Source organism: Hippocampus comes, unplaced genomic scaffold (assembly GCF_001891065.2).
Source record: "Hippocampus comes isolate QL1 unplaced genomic scaffold, H_comes_QL1_v1.1 scaffold92, whole genome shotgun sequence".
In the NCBI taxonomy this organism is placed as follows: Eukaryota; Metazoa; Chordata; class Actinopteri; order Syngnathiformes; family Syngnathidae; genus Hippocampus; species Hippocampus comes.
The window spans coordinates 572,365-591,404 of record NW_017805379.1 but is presented as its reverse complement, the minus strand read 5'-3'; the positions used below and the strand labels follow the sequence as shown (position 1 = coordinate 591,404).

At 42.8% G+C, this 19,040-nt stretch overlaps 1 protein-coding gene across 1 annotated transcript in view; it reads left to right on the top strand.

Moving 5' to 3' along the window:
* Window positions 1–19,040, top strand: part of cdin1 (CDAN1 interacting nuclease 1) — a 61,838-nt gene that overhangs the window by 23,272 nt on the left and 19,526 nt on the right. Inside the window, exons 7-11 of the mRNA XM_019872649.1 lie at window positions 3,399–3,478; window positions 3,708–3,757; window positions 4,529–4,596; window positions 6,230–6,295; window positions 6,401–6,506. Of these exons, the coding sequence (XP_019728208.1) occupies window positions 3,399–3,478; window positions 3,708–3,757; window positions 4,529–4,596; window positions 6,230–6,295; window positions 6,401–6,506 (370 nt within the window). The remainder of the gene's footprint in view (window positions 1–3,398; window positions 3,479–3,707; window positions 3,758–4,528; window positions 4,597–6,229; window positions 6,296–6,400; window positions 6,507–19,040) is intronic.

The window sequence follows — 19,040 nt, the reverse complement described above, 5'->3', positions numbered from 1 at the left end:
TGCATGCGCACGTGGGCACGCGCTCTCCAAAGATGAGCTCAGAGTGTCATGGAGGAGCGATGCAGTGCAAGGCGGGGGCGTCTTTTAATGTATGCTGATGTCGGAAGCTGCAGCGATGCGAGGGACGCCGGCGCCCTGTTATTATTTACTGCTGTGTTTGTGCACACCATCGAAACTGAGCCAGGGCCTGCGAAGGTATTACAGCATGTGATGAATGAACATTAGGGTAAATTCATTTTAAAAGCATTGTGATTTATTAGCGGCCCGGCCTTCGATTTCCATCACGTAGATGCTTGGCTGGAATTCCACAATGTCAGCGCCAAGGTCATCTTCTTTATCGCTATTTTTAACCCCACTACAGCAAAAAACAAAACAAAACAAAACAAAAAAACCCATATATATATATATATATATATATATATACCTGTATGTATATGTTTTTTCTATCTCAAGAAGAGCACCCTCATTGCGATGAGTCACCATAATGCAGTGGAACCTCCAAAGTTGACCGTGACATTTGGTGCACCACCACTTTGTGCGGATTTCAAAAGAAGTGGCAACAGTTTTTGACGCCAATTTAAACCGGCCCCCATCTACAGTCTTGGAAGATGAGTCAAGTCAGTCGCCACGCGCTGGCAGGAACAACTTCAAAATAAAAGCACACCAAGGCATTGACATTCATGTATTATTTGGCAAGGTAAGGTTCGGTCAGTACGGTCATGGGGTGGGGTGAGCAGTGAGTCATTTGCGCAAGCCAGCCTAATTCCAGCGAAGTGTGCTGTAATTCTTGCTCCTGGGGGCATTTTGACAAAAGCTTGTCACAGACATTTAAAGTCATTAAAACACACATGAGCTATTTTAAATTGTTTGTGTGTGTGTGTGGGGTGGGGGGGGGTGCATAGAATGTCTCCTTGAAGACAACTTTTACGAGCGTTAAAGTATTGGACTTTGGAAGTTCCACTGTTCAAAACAATCTTCGGGGACTGAGAGGAGATAATAGTCTACTTCAGAAGTGTGTATTTGTGTGTGTTATGTGAGACCAAATTGTGGTGGTGGTCAAACCTCCAATTATGAGCACTAGTGAGACAAGGGCTTTAATGGCTACCGTTAGCCTTCAGGGAGGTTTAATACACATGACTGTTTTGCAGAAGCAGCGTCAAATCTATAAAAGGACCATTAGGACGAGGGAGGGGGGGAGGGAAGAAATCAATCCAAATGCCATTAAAGTGGAATAAGTTGCCAATATTGCTGATGTGGTTGCAGCTCCTTTGATTTTCCTTCAGATTATTAGGCACACTCGACTAGTGACTTTGTTAAGGGAAAACAGTGTTGTCTGCGGAGTAATACGTCTCCTGGCTTCATAAAGTTTCCCGCCTCATATTTCCCCTGCTTTATTGATTACCCATTATCATTTGTCATGAGGTGTCCTAACTCAAGGGGAAATTACAACCCCTCTTTCCTGCTCGGGAGTGTGGTATGGATCCATTGAGGAAGCGAGAAAAAAAAAAAAAAGAGAGACCAACCTCGGAGAGAAATGAGCAAAGAAATAAAGCCCGTGCTCGGCAGTCGCGAGAGGGAGTGTGTGTGGTTATGAGCTGGAGGGCGAGGCTAAAACAGAAAAGGTAGCACAAATAAAAGAGGTGTCAGTGAGGAGGGAGTGCTTAAGGCTCCGTTGCTTTTCCACCACCCCGGCCTTCTTTATTCTGTAGATGAAAGCTCCAAGCACAGCTCGTCCTGCTCACAATCGCAAAACCTGTAAAAGAGCATCCACCAGGTTTCATTGAAACGTCTCTTTGAATTTTGGAAGCTCCAGAGCCAGTCGGTAGTGTCACTCTGGATGGATACAGCTATATTTTCCCTACACACAATTTCCTGACTAAGCAAGTATTGTCTGTAATATGACGAATATTGCCGCGCCTATGCCATTTCGTCACACAATGTTACAATCCATTTTATCTAGATCTTTTTAAGAAATGATTTAAGGTTGTTTCTTTTTTTTTTTTTTCTTCCCAGCTTTCTTTTCCGCTCTCCCCTGCCGCAGTACTCAGGGAAACCCATCCAGCAGGGTTTTCTGGCTGATTTATAATGTTAGTAGAGCAAGACTGGAGAAGAGACATGCAGAACAGACGGCATTTGTAACATAGATAAACTACATGGGCGCTCCTGTGCTCTGGACTGAAACATTTATCAATTGAAGACCTGTGAAGACGCCCAACGGCTGTTTAAAAAAAAAATAAATAAATTATTATTAATATGGAGTAGTATGCTAATCCAGCACTAGGCCGTTTCATTCAATTAAATATGTTTTCACATTTTCCACTCCACATAGCAGTGACCGTGTTTCCCCCGGTGTTTATGTACTCAACTACAGAGCGTATCAGACTTCTAGTATGGGTAGGGCATTTACAGTATCTCTACATGTGTGTCGATTTAAAAAAAAAAAAGAATTGGACACCTTTGTTGTCTTTTGTGATTATTTATTCCGTGGCACGGTGAGCGACTGGTTACCGCGTCTGCCTCGCAGTGCAGAGTTGCAGGGTTCGATTCTGGCTCCAGCCTTCCAGTGTGAAGTTTCTATATGCTCCTTGTGGCTGCATGGGTTTTCTCCGGGTACTCCGGCTTCCTCCCACATTCCAAAAACATGAACCCTAAGTTAATGGAACACTCTAAATTGTGTGCGGATGGTTGCTCGTCGATGTGTGCCCTGTGATTGGCTGGCCATAGATTCAGGGTGTCCTCTGCCTACTGCCCGAAGACAGCTGGGATAGGCTCCAGCATGCCCTGCGACCCTTGTGAGGATAAAGTGGTTCAGAAAATGGATGGATGGATGGATTATTTACCCAACTGCAGAAAGCATGTTAGAACATAGGCAAAATATTGATCACTGCTGTCCCACGTAAAAGCAGATGCTGTCTAATTTTGATGCAAAACAATGATAATCAGTCTGCTTTCATAGAGGCCGAAAGAAATTTGAGAACATTTGCTGTCGAGAGGCTGAAATTCTGAGGAAAAGGACAATTTTAGCTCTCTACACAACTAAGCAATTATAAAAAAAAAAAATTATCGATCCATTTGATTAGATTAACCAATTGTCACACCTCTATTTTGTATTTTGTTAACTGTTGTTAAGTGACGCTTCAATGCAATTTTGATTCCCGCAGCGCTTGTAAAATCTCGTATCACTGCTGAATTTTGCCCGTGTTCTTTTTTTTCTTCCTTTTTCTTTCAATGAAGAGAAGAAATGAGCCCTCTATTTAAGGTGAGGCTTTTATTTGTGCAAGTAGAAAAACAAACCCAGCGATTCATCCTATTAAAGAGCTCCAAGACATTTTTGTTACGCCAACTTTACTGTGTGCTTCATCGTATTTGTCTCTTCTGTTTTATCTTCCTCTCCACAGCCTCCAAATCAGTCCTCAACAGCATGCTCAAGGAACCATCATTAATACCAGACCAAACCTTGGCCAAGAACGTATACCAAGTAAATTTTGAACAATTTTTTTGTTTGTTTGTTTCATTGCATTTTGACTACCTTTCTAAAGAGCTTCTGAATGAATTGCCTCCAACAACTGTGTACGCGTTTTCTCCTTACACATTACGATTACAGCTTCCCTCACCTCCACCTTTTTCTCTCTCTCTCTCTCTCTCTCTCTCACCACACGCTGTAATATTCCCTCACCCCCCTCCCCCTCTTTCCCCACTCTCCTCAGTGCACAGTAAACGACTGCTGTTATGGACCACTGGTAGACTGCATCAAACAGTATCCTATCCCATAAAATTTTAAGCTTGAAATTGACGAGGAGCTATTGAAGGGGATGAGATGTGTCTGCCTTCACCCCACATAAAAGTTCTGCTTCACGCAGGAGGCGTTTGCCATCCCTCTACCACAAATGAAACAGGATGTGGAAGGAGATGTACAACGGCTGGGATTCTAAATGTCCATGTGCGCCGGGTGGATCGGAGTAAGAAAGGAAAAATAAAAAAAAAATGTCATGAGTTGGGTGGTAGTGAATGAAAGCCATTGGTATTACTCCCAGCTGGCTTTCCTTGTATTTTATGAGTCTTCTCATTTTGTTTTGTCATCAATTGGATGCAGTTCAGCACCATGGAGAGTTCAGGTCACATTTTTTTTTTTTCGAATGCATGTGTAACATTCGTCACCTAGGCAGTGCAGATGAATATTCTCTTATTATGTATTTCAAGTTTAACTTCATTTGTCACATACTCAATTATTCCTGTCTAACCTGCGGTGAACTGCCCAACTCGTTCCCAAGCAGCCGTTTGCATTTTGGCTGACTTTTCCCAACCCATAAAATGGGTTCCGTTACAATATAGGCATTCAGTCTACTGAAAGAAATAGTCAACTTTCTTCTTCCTCAATAAAAAAAAACAAAACAAAACAAACGGCGATTCTGCTCTTGTGCTTTAGCTTAATAAGTGGCGTAAAGAAAAACGTTGTTTGCTTGTAGTGCATCCATTTTGTTGCTTTGGAAGACTGTTGCCTTTGAAATCCTTGACTCTCTACCCACAGTGCGATTGGCCATGAGCACGAGGTGCTGCTCTGTGACAAACTCAGGGAGAAAAATTTGTCCTTTCTGGGTAAGTCATCATTTGAGCCTATTTCTATCAAGTTGCACTCGTCATTCAAGTGTCGCCTTTGTTGCCGGCGAGTCTGGCTATGATTGATTGCTGCAAAATGGATGTGTCATTTTATTGCTAATAGTTTTGTGTTAGTAAAAGTGTAAGCCCCCAGCTGATGACAAGCATATACTCGTTTCGTTTTGAGGTCATTCATTTGCTCTTTTCCTGTTGATAAATTTCGTATTGTAGGGTTATCCAGCGCGCCCCCCCCCCCGACCCCCCGCCCGCCCCCTTACGTCCTGCACCCCTCTCATACTCGCTCAGTAATGCTCCCCAAAAAGTTGGAAGAAAGTAGCATCTGACACCAATTTTACCAATCCACGTGGTATTTGTGGCCATCAGAACTTTGGAAATTGGCCATTTTTGCTTTAAAGCAGCCGTTGTGGGTGATATTCTAAGACATGAGTCTCTCTGCTGGAATCAAAACGTGACCTCCCCAAATGTAGTTACGATGACGCCTGGAAAATGAACGACCCACGCCAGCCATTCTGCTTCGACTACGACGGCGAACATCAATTGCTCCCTCACTGGAGCATCAAAATAAGAAGTTCTATTTTTGTAAAATACCACAGTTGCAACGAGCAGGGTTCTCGATTGGGAATGACGATTTTGTCTCAACTGAATTTAATCAAGGTCGTGCCCATGTGTGAAATTGTGGAACGTAATATTTAACCCCTGCTTCCCTCTCTCACACGCCCCCTTCCCATCATCATCATCATCATCATCCCATAGGTCAGGTGAGTGAAGGATGAAAGTCATTCCTTGTGTCATTAAGACCACATCATTTATTTGGACCCGCGGTGTTGACCTTTCTTCACGGCTATACAGAGGACTGTTCTAAAACTGTCAGAGGGCACGAGGGCCACTGAGGCAACCTCACCCCAGTTGATAAATGGATTGGAGATAAGCTACCCAACAGCAGGGACGGCCCATTAATTTTAATCAAAGGTGGTGTAAAAAGGCGATCAGAGCCACATGACAATGTCAACAGCCCGGCCGCGGCCAATAGCACTCCCCTTTCCCGGTGCAGACACATTAGCCGAGTCCGGGATGCCCCCCGTGCACCGCAGGCCTCTGGCAGCCACTCTGACCTCACTCCCGGCTCCCCTTTCTCCATCCCTGGCTGATGCTGCCTCTTTACTGACACCGGCACCCTCCATCTCTTCTCAATTCTCCTCCGTGCCCCATTAGTCGAGCTTGACTGGAGACAAAGAGGCAGGCCCTTGGAACCGAATGACCTGGTCAGCCCGAGATTTAATGGAGAAATCAGGTGTTGTGCGGATAATGGCTGAAGTGTGCACAAAGTCAAGGACAATGGCTGCGGTCTGTGGGGATCGGGGTCAGGCTTACTCAGACTATAATGCCAACCTTGCCCCCCTCGCTATATATTTTATGAAGCTTCGCCGAACGACAAACTGGAGCTCAGCTTTTTTGTGCAGAGACGGCAAATACGCGGCCAGTGTTGTAAATGTTGTTTGTCACAGCGAGGGAACTTTGCACACAACGTATGGGTGACGCTTCTGGATGGATCTTGTGCAATCAAAAGTTAAAGCAAAAAAAAAAATGCTACTCATCTGCCCTCTTTTTTTAGATGAAAACCAACTGAGAGCGAAAGGTTATGACAAAACACCTGATATCATTCTGGAGGTCCCCGTTGGTTAGTATTGTTTTCCGCCATTTTGTAACGTGGACTGTGCAACTGGCACAAATGTGAACGGTTATTTCTGGGCAACACTTATTGTTTGTCTGTGTTTATGGAAAGCCGTTGAGGGACACATTGTTCACTGGATTGAGAGCAAAGCGTCATTTGGAGATGACCACAGTCACCGCACCTATCTCAACGAACAGTTTTGGAGCTACTGGAACAGGTCAGTCTGGGTTTTCAGATTCTCCCGTTTCACTTGTTTTGCGACTCTCTTCTTTCCTTCATTATTTTAATACTGTCTTTTTTACTTTGTTGTTTAAACTGGCTTCTTCCTGTGTTGTGACTCATCTCAACGCTTGGGCCGTGCTCTTGTCCGTAAATACACAAGTAAAGTAGATGAGGCCTCCATTCCTTATCGCTACTGTTTATCTCTGTGTTCGTATAAAATTAAAATTCATGTGAAGTGGATTTGTGCTACGAAATGAAAATGAACCAATGCAATCCGAGAAATCAGTCTGTGACAACTGTGTTGAAAAAAAAAAAAAACGGCATGGTTTTACAGCTGTGCAAACTTGATTCGACCTCACTCATGCTTCTCTCGATTCTTAACAATTGACAAATCAAAACAGCGTTAACTGATGTCATGTAAACAGGTTCAATTTGATTGAAAACGTTTTTTTTTCTCCAATTCCCATCTTCAATAGGCCACATTCAACACCTCAAAACAAATGAGAGGATAACAAAAGATAACCACGAGCCTGTCCCCATTTTTTAAAAACTAAAATCTATATAACAGTGACAAGAGTTTGTACGCGTAAGTAGTCGAGCCAGCAAGAAAAGCTGAGTTGATGTTTCCAAAAATATATTTTCTTCAGTGCTCTTGTTTGGCTTGGATTGAAGAAAGGCTCTTTGTTTTGCATCTTTTATCGCAGCGTCGCCATTTACCACGAGGTCAAAGCATGGCGATGCTTACATGCTGATTCTAACGTTCGGGTTATCCTCAGCCTTGAATATACGGCCTGGAGGTGTCTTTCCTTGATATTCCGTGGCGCAGCCTTGTCCAAGTCTATTAGACAACTGACAGTGTAGATCCCATCATGTCAGCCCGAAGCCCGATCAGATAAACATTGTTGTGTCAGAACAGAAATGTAAAACTGTCAGTCGCAACCTTATCCAGCACCCGTTACTTTTTAATTGACATTTAATGTTGACATTTCAAAATGTTGAAATCACTTTTCATTCATAGTTAGACCTTTTACATCACCGTCTCAGGTATTTATGTCATTTGGGGTCAATGCTCGATCTCATAAACCGGAAAAACCATCCTTAAAGGGCTGATCTTAGGGTGCGGGGGAGGGGGGTGTCCAATCCTTTTTGTTTCACATTTCGACAAAGCCTGGAGCTTTTATTTAAGAATCCACTGCAGACTTTGTGATTACTTCATTGCCCTTGATTGACACATCCACTGATTTGCTTATTTTCCCAAATTCCCTCTTTGGTGAACCGAACTGCTTCGCCCTTTGTGTTAATTGTTCTCGCTTTCTAGCATTAAGAGGAACTCCGAGCTCGTGGTTTTGTAGCAGAAAGTGAAAAAAAAAAGTAATTTTCTCTCCAAAGCTCTAACCAACTACATTTATCATCCAAACAATAGTCTTGCCAACACACTAACCCCATAATGAACCCCTCTTCAGTGAAGTGAAGGGTAATGATGCTTTACGTACAATGCTCCAAAGAAAGAAGAGGAAGGATGAGTCGGAAAATAATCTTGTATGGAATCAAACGCCGTGTTAAAGTCCACTGCCTGGATGAGGCGGCGACAGGCGTCATTCAGCTATCACTCTTTAGCCGGTGGCATTCCAGAGCCGGTGAGCTCTGCTCTGACTGATGTTCAGATAATTCATTTATCCATCTTGCCCAACTATGAGAGTTGCATAACAATGATTCACCTGCTGGTGAATATTAAACACATAATGAGCCTCATGTGTGTTGTTTTTTTTTTTTTTTTTTTTTGAGATAATGTTCGGGACGGACTTCAACCAGACCAGAAATAAGTAACATTTGCTTGCTTATAGCTAACATATAATGTGAAACCCCATAGACAAGCTAACAGAAATTAGCCTTGACGTGATGGCAGTTCAAAAAACTTTGAACAACTGCTTCTTGAGCCACATGTACAAACATCGCATCCAGCCATTCTCACAGGCATGTACTGTGATCTCTCAGTGGCAACAATTACCATTACTGGAGTTTAGTTGGGGATTGTCTCTACCTGTTCGAGACAATACATGACTTCCGGTCGGCCTCAGTGTTGCTTTGGCATGTTGCGGCTTGTGGTACTGCACTAAAGGTGCATAACTCTAAATTTAGACCATAAAACCCACTTAAAAAAAATCTGGAATATTGCAGTGCTAAAATCCGTTCCGTATTTTGAAGAGTAACCAAAGGGGAAAATGCACTCCAATAGCAACCTCTATTGCAATGCAGCATGGTCATAACAGTTCTCTGTTGACAAATTAACATGAATTTTGACAGAATTTTGCCTCTCAAATTGACCCTTAGGACTCCCTGAAATTGAATATTACTGTTTTTGCATTGGGAAAATGGCATAGCAGCGGTGCTCCTGCCCAGGATTCTTTCTGCGAGGCGACAATGCTAACCACTGGGCCATTGTACCGCCCGACGAAAATCAGTCATAACACTAAAACAACGCATATTAATATCATACCTCACAAACCCCCTGAGCAATTGAGCCGCTTCTATTTCTTTTGTCCCTTCATGCCCCTGTTGTCTTTGTTATTAAGTCTAACGATATGCCTTCTCGGACCAAGTCCACCCATTTATATTGGTTCTAACTATGAAAGATCTGTCTATTATTTAATTGGCCTCTCTATTGCAATAGTGTACTATGAAAGAATCAATTGAGCTAATCAGAATATAATGTCCAAACTGGCACAAAGTAGCTTTGAGTCATCGCGTAGCAGATTAAAAGAAAAAAAATGTGGAGCTTTTTCTTCGCAATTTTCCTCCTTGATGGCCAGTCCATCGATGACACCGCCCCGCCCTCCCAAACCCAGTCAGCTGTGAGATTTGTAAACTGCAAATGTTGAACGTAGGCTCCCTTAAGGAAGGCGTGAAAAGGTTAGCTCTGATAAGGAGCTGTCAGACGTCCACCAAAAAAAAAAAAAAAAAAAAAAAAAGATTGATAACAATATAATGGTACAGTATGCCTCATTTCTCCCTCATATGAAGCAGGGGTGAAGACCTTTTGGGTTTGCCTTAATACATCATCTGTCCTGACCACCTGGAAATGTGTTCAGGCGCAAAGGCGCATTTATATTCATGTATTTTGATATACTCTTCACGTTGGAATAGCTAGGTTGTCTTTGATAGGTGTCGTCGCATGTAGCAGCTCAAGGGCAAATGGTTTCTAAAGGCACATTTGTCCTCATTTTGCCATTTGCCAGACAACGAACTGTTTAAGCCAAAAGGTAAGCAGGGCTGCAATGAGTTTTGTGGCATGTGCAGATCAGCAAGAGCGAGTTATCTTCTGATAAGATACACGTGCTTCAATTTTCAGTGAAATTGGCGACGTGTTATACAAAACTTGTCATGTTATTAATCTATTCCCTGACACGTTGGCTAACATTGAACTGTGTCTGTGATGCTCCTTATGACTTGACACGGCTTGCAATTACACAGCTTCCGATCTTTCTGAACTTTTCCCAATTACGGTCAAAAACCGTACGCCGTGGCTTTTGCCGCGCTAATTCAGTTAATGCCTGTCAATTGAAGCAATTAAATTTCTTGATCCAACATTGTCCTATTTTAATGGACATGCCTATCATATTTTGATTGGACTTCCCCAAATAGCTTAGTGCTCGATTACTTGAAGGTAATGATGGCGAGGCTGAAACAATCATTGCTGACTGCCGCGAAAGCCCCATCAGTTACAGATAGAACATTATGTTTGTTTTGTTGGCTTATGTTTTGTGCAGCTGGGTCATCATAGTGCTGGCGTAGATAGGAAATGTCACCTGAGAGGAGGGAGGGAGGGAGAGAGGAGAGGGGGAGAGAGAGAGAGCCCCCAAAGGCCATGAGTACTGCAGGTGATCCAATGTGGCTGGACGTTACCACGGCGTCCCCGAGGACAGGTCCCAACACTTCGAAGGTGACAGTGTCACACCTGCAAGTCCTGTGTCCTGCCACGGCAATATATTGGAGTCAAAATGACATTTTGTAGTAGGTGAAGTTAAAAAATCCAAATATATGGACCAAATATTTCATAACTGCTCAGAATGTCCAGTTTTTCCCTTTTTTTTTTTAATTTAGTGTTTATTGAGATCCAATTAGGATCACTTAATTGCATTGCGTTTTCATTTACTTGAGCAAGCCAATGGAAACCAGGTTTTGTTTTTTGTTTTTTTTTGCATTTGAGCTAAATCTGAAGGTTTTCAGCATGAGATATTTGAGCAAAATGAAGACTGAGTAACAATGCGTTTAAACTACGAAACATCTGGGAAAACTACTCTGAACCAGATGCACAAAAATTGAGTTTTTGTCTTTGGTGACATGTCTCCTTGTGACTGGCTCTTGGTCAGCCCTAAAGTCATTCAAAACAGACGACGTCGCAATATTTTGTGTTGGTATTTCAAAAATTTTTTACAAGAGCGGTTAAGATGCAAAATAAGTCTGCGCAAATCGTCTCAGGTTTGATAAATCACGTTGTTCCTTGTGGCCGTTTAAATTTGACTTCGACATCTATATTACAGGAGGAGTTCCGTTCCTATAGCTGCAATGTAATTTGTACAACGCTAAGTTGGAACATGGTGGATGACTATCTTACACTAAAAGCAGTATCAACATAATGATTACCCTGCACATTTATATGAAAAACACTTTTAGGCCATAAATACAAAACAATCAAACAGCAAGTCGGGGTGCTAACTGAGCATGCCTTCTTCTGCTGCATGATGACTATTTCACACATACTAATTCATTCGGTGCCATTCGTATCCTGGAAATGTCGTATGACACAACAGTCGTCGCCCTGTTGTTTGTTGTTGTTGTTTTTTTTTCCAAGCAAATAAGCAAAAGGCACAATCATGAATATTAATTAAGTCCTCCTATTTGTGAAGGCAGCAATATTAGCTTCCCCGATAAAGCAGAAGCGCATCTGACATTGCCTTCCTCCTATTTATAGTTATGGGCACCCCATGTTGTGCAGGAACGTGGCCTCTTTTATTGTTTCCTTTGTTATGACATCCTCTCATACAATATCCACAGACAGGAAAAAAAAAGTGGGGGGAAACTAAGTCTGCACAATACTAGTTCCTTTAGGGCTTTGCAAATGTTTGTTTTGGGGTGCCACAGCACACAGAGGTGCAATGCCCCCCCCCGCTGCATAGGCATCCCGGAGTATTAATGCCAAATGACAAGTAAGCTGTGATGCTCCAAGGATTTCATGCTTTTAAGGACGCACATTTGGGCGCATTGTTTAAGGCGTCCGCGGTGTAATCCGTACTCTCAGGTCTCTCCAACAGCCTGAGGATTTAGCTTTAGTTAAGCCTCCATGTCTGCCATTTATATAAGTAAGGTCATATGTGCGCATTATCCAAATTTGTCATTTAGCATTGAGACCGAGAGCCAGTTTTGACACGGCCGCCACGCACAAGCGTGGCGCGGTAGAGGAAGTGGTACAGATATCCCTCCTCCTGTCCTCCTGGTTGGCCGCAAAACTGCGAGATGGAGAAGAAAGCCTCAAGTGAAATGAGGTGCGAGAGCATCAAGGCTGTGAATTGCTTTTTTTCTTTTTTTGAGGGAGGTGGGGGGGGCGCTGACATTTTTTTTTTTAAGATGAATGTCCATGTTTTTTGTCAGCTTTCAGAATGTATAACATCAGAATCACAGACACACTTCTTCACTTTTTTTCTTTTCCTCTGCAGTGCCCCGCTGGGCTTAGACATATATTATAATGTTGAAAGTGTGACTCCGGCACAGTTTTCATTGTGAGTTTCTTTCGATGCATCCTCCTGTCAACATCACCAGATTTGTTTTTTGTGTGTTTAGAATCAATTTGTTGTGGTGGGAATGTGTATTTTTTTCCCCATAATTTCATCCCCCACTCTCTTATTTATACTGCTTTCATTTTATTAATCATAACACGTCATGTCCAATTTCTCTAATTTGAACAGAGTGCTATTTATAATATTTACCCAAGTTTCATTGATCTATGTCCATGCAATGTTTTATATTCAAATTCATTTTTTCTTATGACTTGTATTTTTGTTAAACCACACATGTCCAAAATATGTCCTATTGCATAAAATTTAAATGTAATTGTATTTTTAACCAAGTTCCCAAATGTGTCCAAATTGAAAAAAAAATCCTTGATAATGACTAGATTTTTTTTTTTAAATTTCTTTTGAGAATCACTGTTGAGTTGTATGCAACTTTTCATGTCCATGTGATGGCAAACCAAGTTGGAGCAAGTTCATCAGGATCTATGTAGGTACCATAGTGGGTGGTTTTGGCCCAGTCTCTCAGTATTGTTGTCCCATAACCTGGAGAAAGAACTGGACCAGAACATTTCAGATAAATCATGCCATAAGAAAATAGGGATAGACTCAATTTGCTTGCCCGCAGGTGTTTTTCATGTAGCTGACGGGTATTTTTCAATATTTTTTTTTAGCTTCAATCAACAGCGCCTCAACTGGTTGCAACCAATACTGCACTCTATTTTGCAATCAAACAATCAGTTAATTGATTGTTTCGGCCTAGCTCTAATAAATCTAAAACAAAAAAACTAATTAAAAAAAAACACTACAGTTGCAACAATGACACAAATTCAGCTTCAGGTCACAGACGATAAGGCAACCCCGCAAAGTTGTATCAAAATTGAAATAGCTTACTAGGCGTGCATCCAAGCCTTTAAATCAGAAGTCATAAATTCTGCAGCTCACCTTCCTTATCTTGCTTTGAATTTCCATGTCGTCTACCAATGTTTGGTTGGTTCTATTTGAGACGGCGCAGCAAAAACCATGTTTTGTACCAGATGACAGACCGAGGAAACAATGCTTCATATTTCTGCCTTTTGTGTTTAAAGAGCCGCTCTGTGCGGACCAGATAATGCAGCCGCTACTTGTGCTCTGTGGAGGCCCATCAGTCACTGTGCAGGGCTGCTGGCTTGTGATAAGTGCTTTCTTATAGATAACCTAGACAGCGGGCTCCTTTTTATAGGTCCACTGTCCCACACATAACCTTGTTGGGGTTTTTTTTTTTTTTTTTTTGTGTGTGGTTTTCCTACCTCTTTCTCACCTTTTCCACATGATCCATTGTTGACGTATTGTATGTATTTCCATGCAATCACTGGTGATCTAGAAGGAAGATATCGTCGGAGGAAATGTAATTCCCCGGTTGGGATAGCCACGCTTATATATTTAGAGATTTACTCATTCAACGCGGATTTCTGCTTTTCACAAAAAGATCCTGATTAAAGGCTCTTGCTTGTCTTTCCTTCTCTGTTTCACCCCCCCAAACCTTTTTTTTTTAATTGGCATGGCTCCCAAGCAGCCATTTAGCGAGATGATCCTATCCAATCACAATAATTCTAAGCAGAGTTGTAAAGCCACAGAACCATAAAACACCTTCAAATCAATCCATGCCCCACAATAACTAATGTCAAATGCCGTTATGCTGTTTTGAATTTCCATCCATCATTCCTCATTTTTGCTCAGAAGAGGGTTTTCAAAACTTTCGCTCTTCGGGTGACCTCATCGCTCAACCGAGATAACTTTGATGTGCCGTTGATAGCGTTTGTTTCCCTGCGTTGGATCTTTTATCTGATTGTACCTCTCAGCGGTGGTTTTTGATTGACATACCGCAAGTAACGGATTTTAAAGGCCACGAGAAGAAGTATTTGTTTTTGTATGATATTTCACAATTAATTCTCTTCAGGACCTCGTTGCTAGACACTGAAAGAAATACAAGCAGATCTGAGTCACCGGCCTGGCATTTGTTAAAGACCTTCGTCAGGACCCATTTCCAGCCATCTTTTTACTTTTCTTTTTTTTTTTCTCTCCTCTCAAAACCGCCTCTGTTTTGAGTTTCACGTCTGTCCGCCATTTGATTGCCTGATAGTTTAAACCTTGCTGCCCGCGTCCCTCTTAGTGGGAGTGTGTAATCAAAGACACATGAGGAGCCCGTGTCCAAGTGCTGACCTTCTGATTATACTCATCAATTGTGAGGGTTAATACGCAAGTGCCATGAGCCGCACAGAGTTCTCTCCAAAATAGCCATCCTTCTAAAACAATAAATAGCATATTTAACTTCTGCTGCCTAGCAGTGACCGATGCTGTTGGGGGTGCATTTGCCTGACTTTGGTGCGGGCACAGTAGGTTCAGTCCCCAGTCAGTACCTCTGCGAATGTGAGAGGGAATTGTCTGTTTGCATGTGTGCCCCATGTTGAGTTGGTACCATGCGGCGCAAAATATGTATTTGATTGTCGCTGCCTGTTTCCTCGTATTTCGGTGGGACTTTCTAGAAAAACGGACTTTGGTTCACAAGATGCCAGCGAAATCTGCTGTTCATTTTCAGCGATATCAATACAATTCACTCTGGGGAATCTTCAGTGTTTCAACGCAAAATCTGTCTGTTCCGTGACAACCGCGCGCTTTCAAATGACAACTCTGATTTTTGTCGGAGGTTGGAAGTTGAAAGCGGCAGCATTGAGCTGTCTGGCGAAAAGGCCTCTGATCCGAAGTGCCACCGCCGTTTTGGAGCCCAGCTGCTGCAAAAGCCCGGCCTGGCTCACTGTCCGAGCCTGCCACTTCACATTGGCTTCCCCCGTGACTCGAGTGGATGTGAAAACCATTAACTTCCTACCGACTGTTACTGATCCCGGCCCATGAATCATTGCTTATCTGCATCTTGTTATGTCGGTACTCCGTGCCTCCACACTCCATTTAAATGTTTCTCTTTGTAGCCTCGACATCAATTGCGAGTTTTATGCTCGTAGTTTTATGTAGCGCCTGCGAAAGGCACCATTAAACAGCATCGACTTACTTTTGGTCTTTTTTGGGCTGACCACGAGACTCTGGAATACACCTCGCCTAATTTGGTGATGAGGGGGTTTAACAGTTTGAGGAACTTGAGCCGCTGAGCTGCTGACAGTCCTCATGTCCCGTGCGAGGATGGAGCTGGTGGTTACTGAAATGACTTAATAAAAGCGGGGTTAAATTCCCTGAATAATCATTGTAAAACATTTAGCTTCAACTGTGCGGGTGAAACAAAACACGCTTTTTCTTCTTCCCTCCCAGCGCTTTTCTTTCCAAAATTGTAGCGATGAGTTCATGGGAAACTCACTCGGAGGTTACCTGCACCCCTGCTCTAGAATGGGGAGGAAAAAAAAAAAGCGAGGATTACGGCCACAAGAATGTTTTTGCAGTTAGTTGAAATATTGCTAACCTTGTCAAATGTCATTTTGAATAAGAAAGCAAACATATTTTAATCACGCTTTTAAAGGCAGGCCATTTCAAACTGCGACTCCGGGGGGAAAAGGGGTCAGCTAATTGCGACGTTTGATGTCATGTTTGGTCTCCCTCCGCCGTTTTGATGCGACTGCCTGGAAGCACGCTAGCTTTCGCCGCCGCGGCTGTTTCTCACACATGCAGAAGCACGTCATCGCTTGCATTCCGATTGCAAAACACATGCAGGTTTTAGCGTCCTGCAAACCCGAGCGTCTTTTGTCGTGCTCATTGTCAGCCTCCTCCCTGTTCCTTCAAACACAACGGTAATTACCATAATCACTTTGGGTATGCATGTGTCATGTGCAAGTCAATGTTTATTCACGGTACTCAACCTTACTTGGTCAGTCTTGGTCACGGTCCTAAGACCAAGGTGTTTGTTACTCTTTTAGTCATTTCCAACTTAGCTTTTCCACCATTTCCGTTTAAATCTGTCCTGACAAGAGTATAATTTCACACTGCTGTGACAGTGTTTTCTGTATCACAGTCATTACCAGCGGGGAACCCAAAGAGCTGTCTTTTTAGGTTTAATCAGAACTTGTACAGACCAAACCGATTATTCACATTCATTGGACTCACGAGGAAGCTGCTGTTCCTCTTCCGTTAAGCATGAAGCCACCTTGTGACCACAAACATAAAATTGTTTGTTGACCTCGGACATTGAGGACCGGCAGGGAGCGTAAAGGGCCGACTGGATGCGACCGTTCGCCCTGACCAGGATTTGATCCCAGTTTCCCGGCCACTGTCGTGGATGCGTTGCGTCAGGACGGGCGACCGACATAAAAATTGTGCCAAACATATCAAGTGAACAACTCTTTGTAGCGACCTCTGACTAAAAGTCAAAAACAAAGTACGTAATAATTATGTCATCTTAACATTTGTTCTGCGACCGTTCGCCCTGACCAGGATTTGATCCCAGTATCCCGGCCACTATCGTGGGTGCGTTGCGTCAGGACGGGCGTCCGACAAAAAAATTGTGCCAAACATATCAAGTGAACAACTCTCTGCAGCGACCTCTGACTAAAAGGGACTGAGCCAAAAGTAAAAAAAGAAGTACGTAATAATTATGTCATCTTAACATTTGTTATCGCCACAAGTAGGCGTCGTCGCGCTCGTATCCCCTTTTTTGTCAATGTGCATTTCTTCATCGCTGCAAAAGCTTGGCCTTCCTTGTGGTCCTCCATAAAGCAACAACAAATTGCAAAGCTGTCCCGTCAACAGGTTTGACGCATTCCCAAAACGTCTGCGGTTTTCATGTAATTGTAGCAAAGCTGGAACCGAGAGCTCATACGTTGTAAATGATGTTTGACAAGGTGGGGTTGGGTTTTGTTGTGGCTTGTCTTTAGTTATTACTCAAACTTCTTCGAGCCACAGATAAGGTCTGCTGGCGAACACGCCGAGGTGAGCGCTAGCGTGGGGGGCCCCTTATCGCTGAGCGCTGATTTAGGGCAAGAGCCCAGCGAAAGAGGTCATTGTGCAGTAAAGCTATCCATCATTCACATTTGATTTTGGCTCAAACCTGTCTCCGTGTTGTCTGCATGTCGGCAGAGGGCCGCAGAAGACGGTGTGAGCTCTGCGCTAATCAACATGTGGTATATGATTTATAGACGTGATCGTAATGTTGCTTTATCACATGTAGGTAACGGGTTGAATTTGTGTTAGCGTCTTTTGTTCTGCTAATTATGGTATTGTTTGTTTCTCAAGCATTTTCTGTACTACAGAACCGCACGTTGGGGTGGTCATAACCACGTATGGACTGACCAATACAGACATGGAGAAAATGTGAAAAAGTCCGAATTTGGACATAGGATGTTTCGGCCGGACAGTCATGAAATAAAATTTTGACTTTGCTATCACCATAATGCAAATGTTGCCAAATAACAGTAGCAAACTATAAAATAACTAAATATAAAAACATCACATCCCGAGGCAATGAGAATAAAAATAAGCAGCGGCCAAGTGACAACGGTACATGAATAATAAATGCTATACATTATTGGCCGACGTGAATGACAAATACATATGAGAAATGCAAAACTGAACATGAAAAGCACCAATAATAGTCCGTAGCCTTTTATGTAGTAAAATAAACTACAGCTGTGAATGTGCCCTGATATTTAAGAATGAAATAAAAGCCATCAGCGTGTACTTGAATAATGTATCAGTGTGTACTTGAATCAAGAGATAAAATGCTAAAATAGATATAAATAGTTGCGCGTAGGGTATTGTGGGCAGTGTTGTGACCGGTGCATGACAAAGTCAAGTGGTCATTTCTTTCTGTGGAGCCAGCTACCAAACGATCCAGGGCCCGCTACTGGGCCCTGGATTTGGGGACCCCCTTCTCTTTGCCATTTGTCGATTTGATTATCCCAGAACCAAGGTAACAGAAAACAAACAGGCCTCTATCCTTGGCAGAAGAGATGGAATTTGGTGCTGGTCCACATCAAGAACGAATCCATCCCCCAACCACCCCCTTTTGTCTTGAACATTAGGACATGATTTAGTGATGATAAACAGCAAGAAAATATTCAGGCAAAGTATTACGCCTGATGAAAAACTGCTGACTCCTAAAAGCTTGGATTCAACTTTTGCAGATGTGTCTCATCATAAAGACGGGAGATGAGTGTCTCCCTTGTTGCGAGCGTATTTTCTTAGATGTCTGACGATGACTATTTATTGATGTTAAGGTTGTCCGTGGCCTTCATGCCTCGACTTTTACTTCCTTGGCTTTAACTGCGCTATTTATTCTGGCATCAAACGCTTGGGCTCGTACTTTCAGAAAACCAATAAGCCGTGTTGATAATTTACGATTCAGATGATTTTTGGACACTTTCTCTTGAGCTGCGAGCGCTCTAACATTTATCTTGAACGAACATATGTAAAGTCTCGAGGTGTAACCTGTTTGTATAGAATCGAAGGATCGCCGAAAGACCTCGCCGGAGAACCGAAGCGGCTAATTACGCTTCATTCTGTAATCAAACCCGTGTCAGCTTGTCTAAGAACCTGGATTTGGGTGGTGGATTTCATTTATATACAAGGCAAGCTTAAACATTTTACGGTTCTCTTCTCGTATTAAAGTTTCTACCCCACCCCCCAACCCCCTCAATCCCCTGTAGAATGTGTCATATCCCATTACACAAATTTGGACATGGTAAATTAGCCAAGGGAGTGCTTACGCTGTGAATATGTTTTCCACGCTGTGCGCAGAGGGCTGAGCTTCCTCGAGGTTGCAGTGG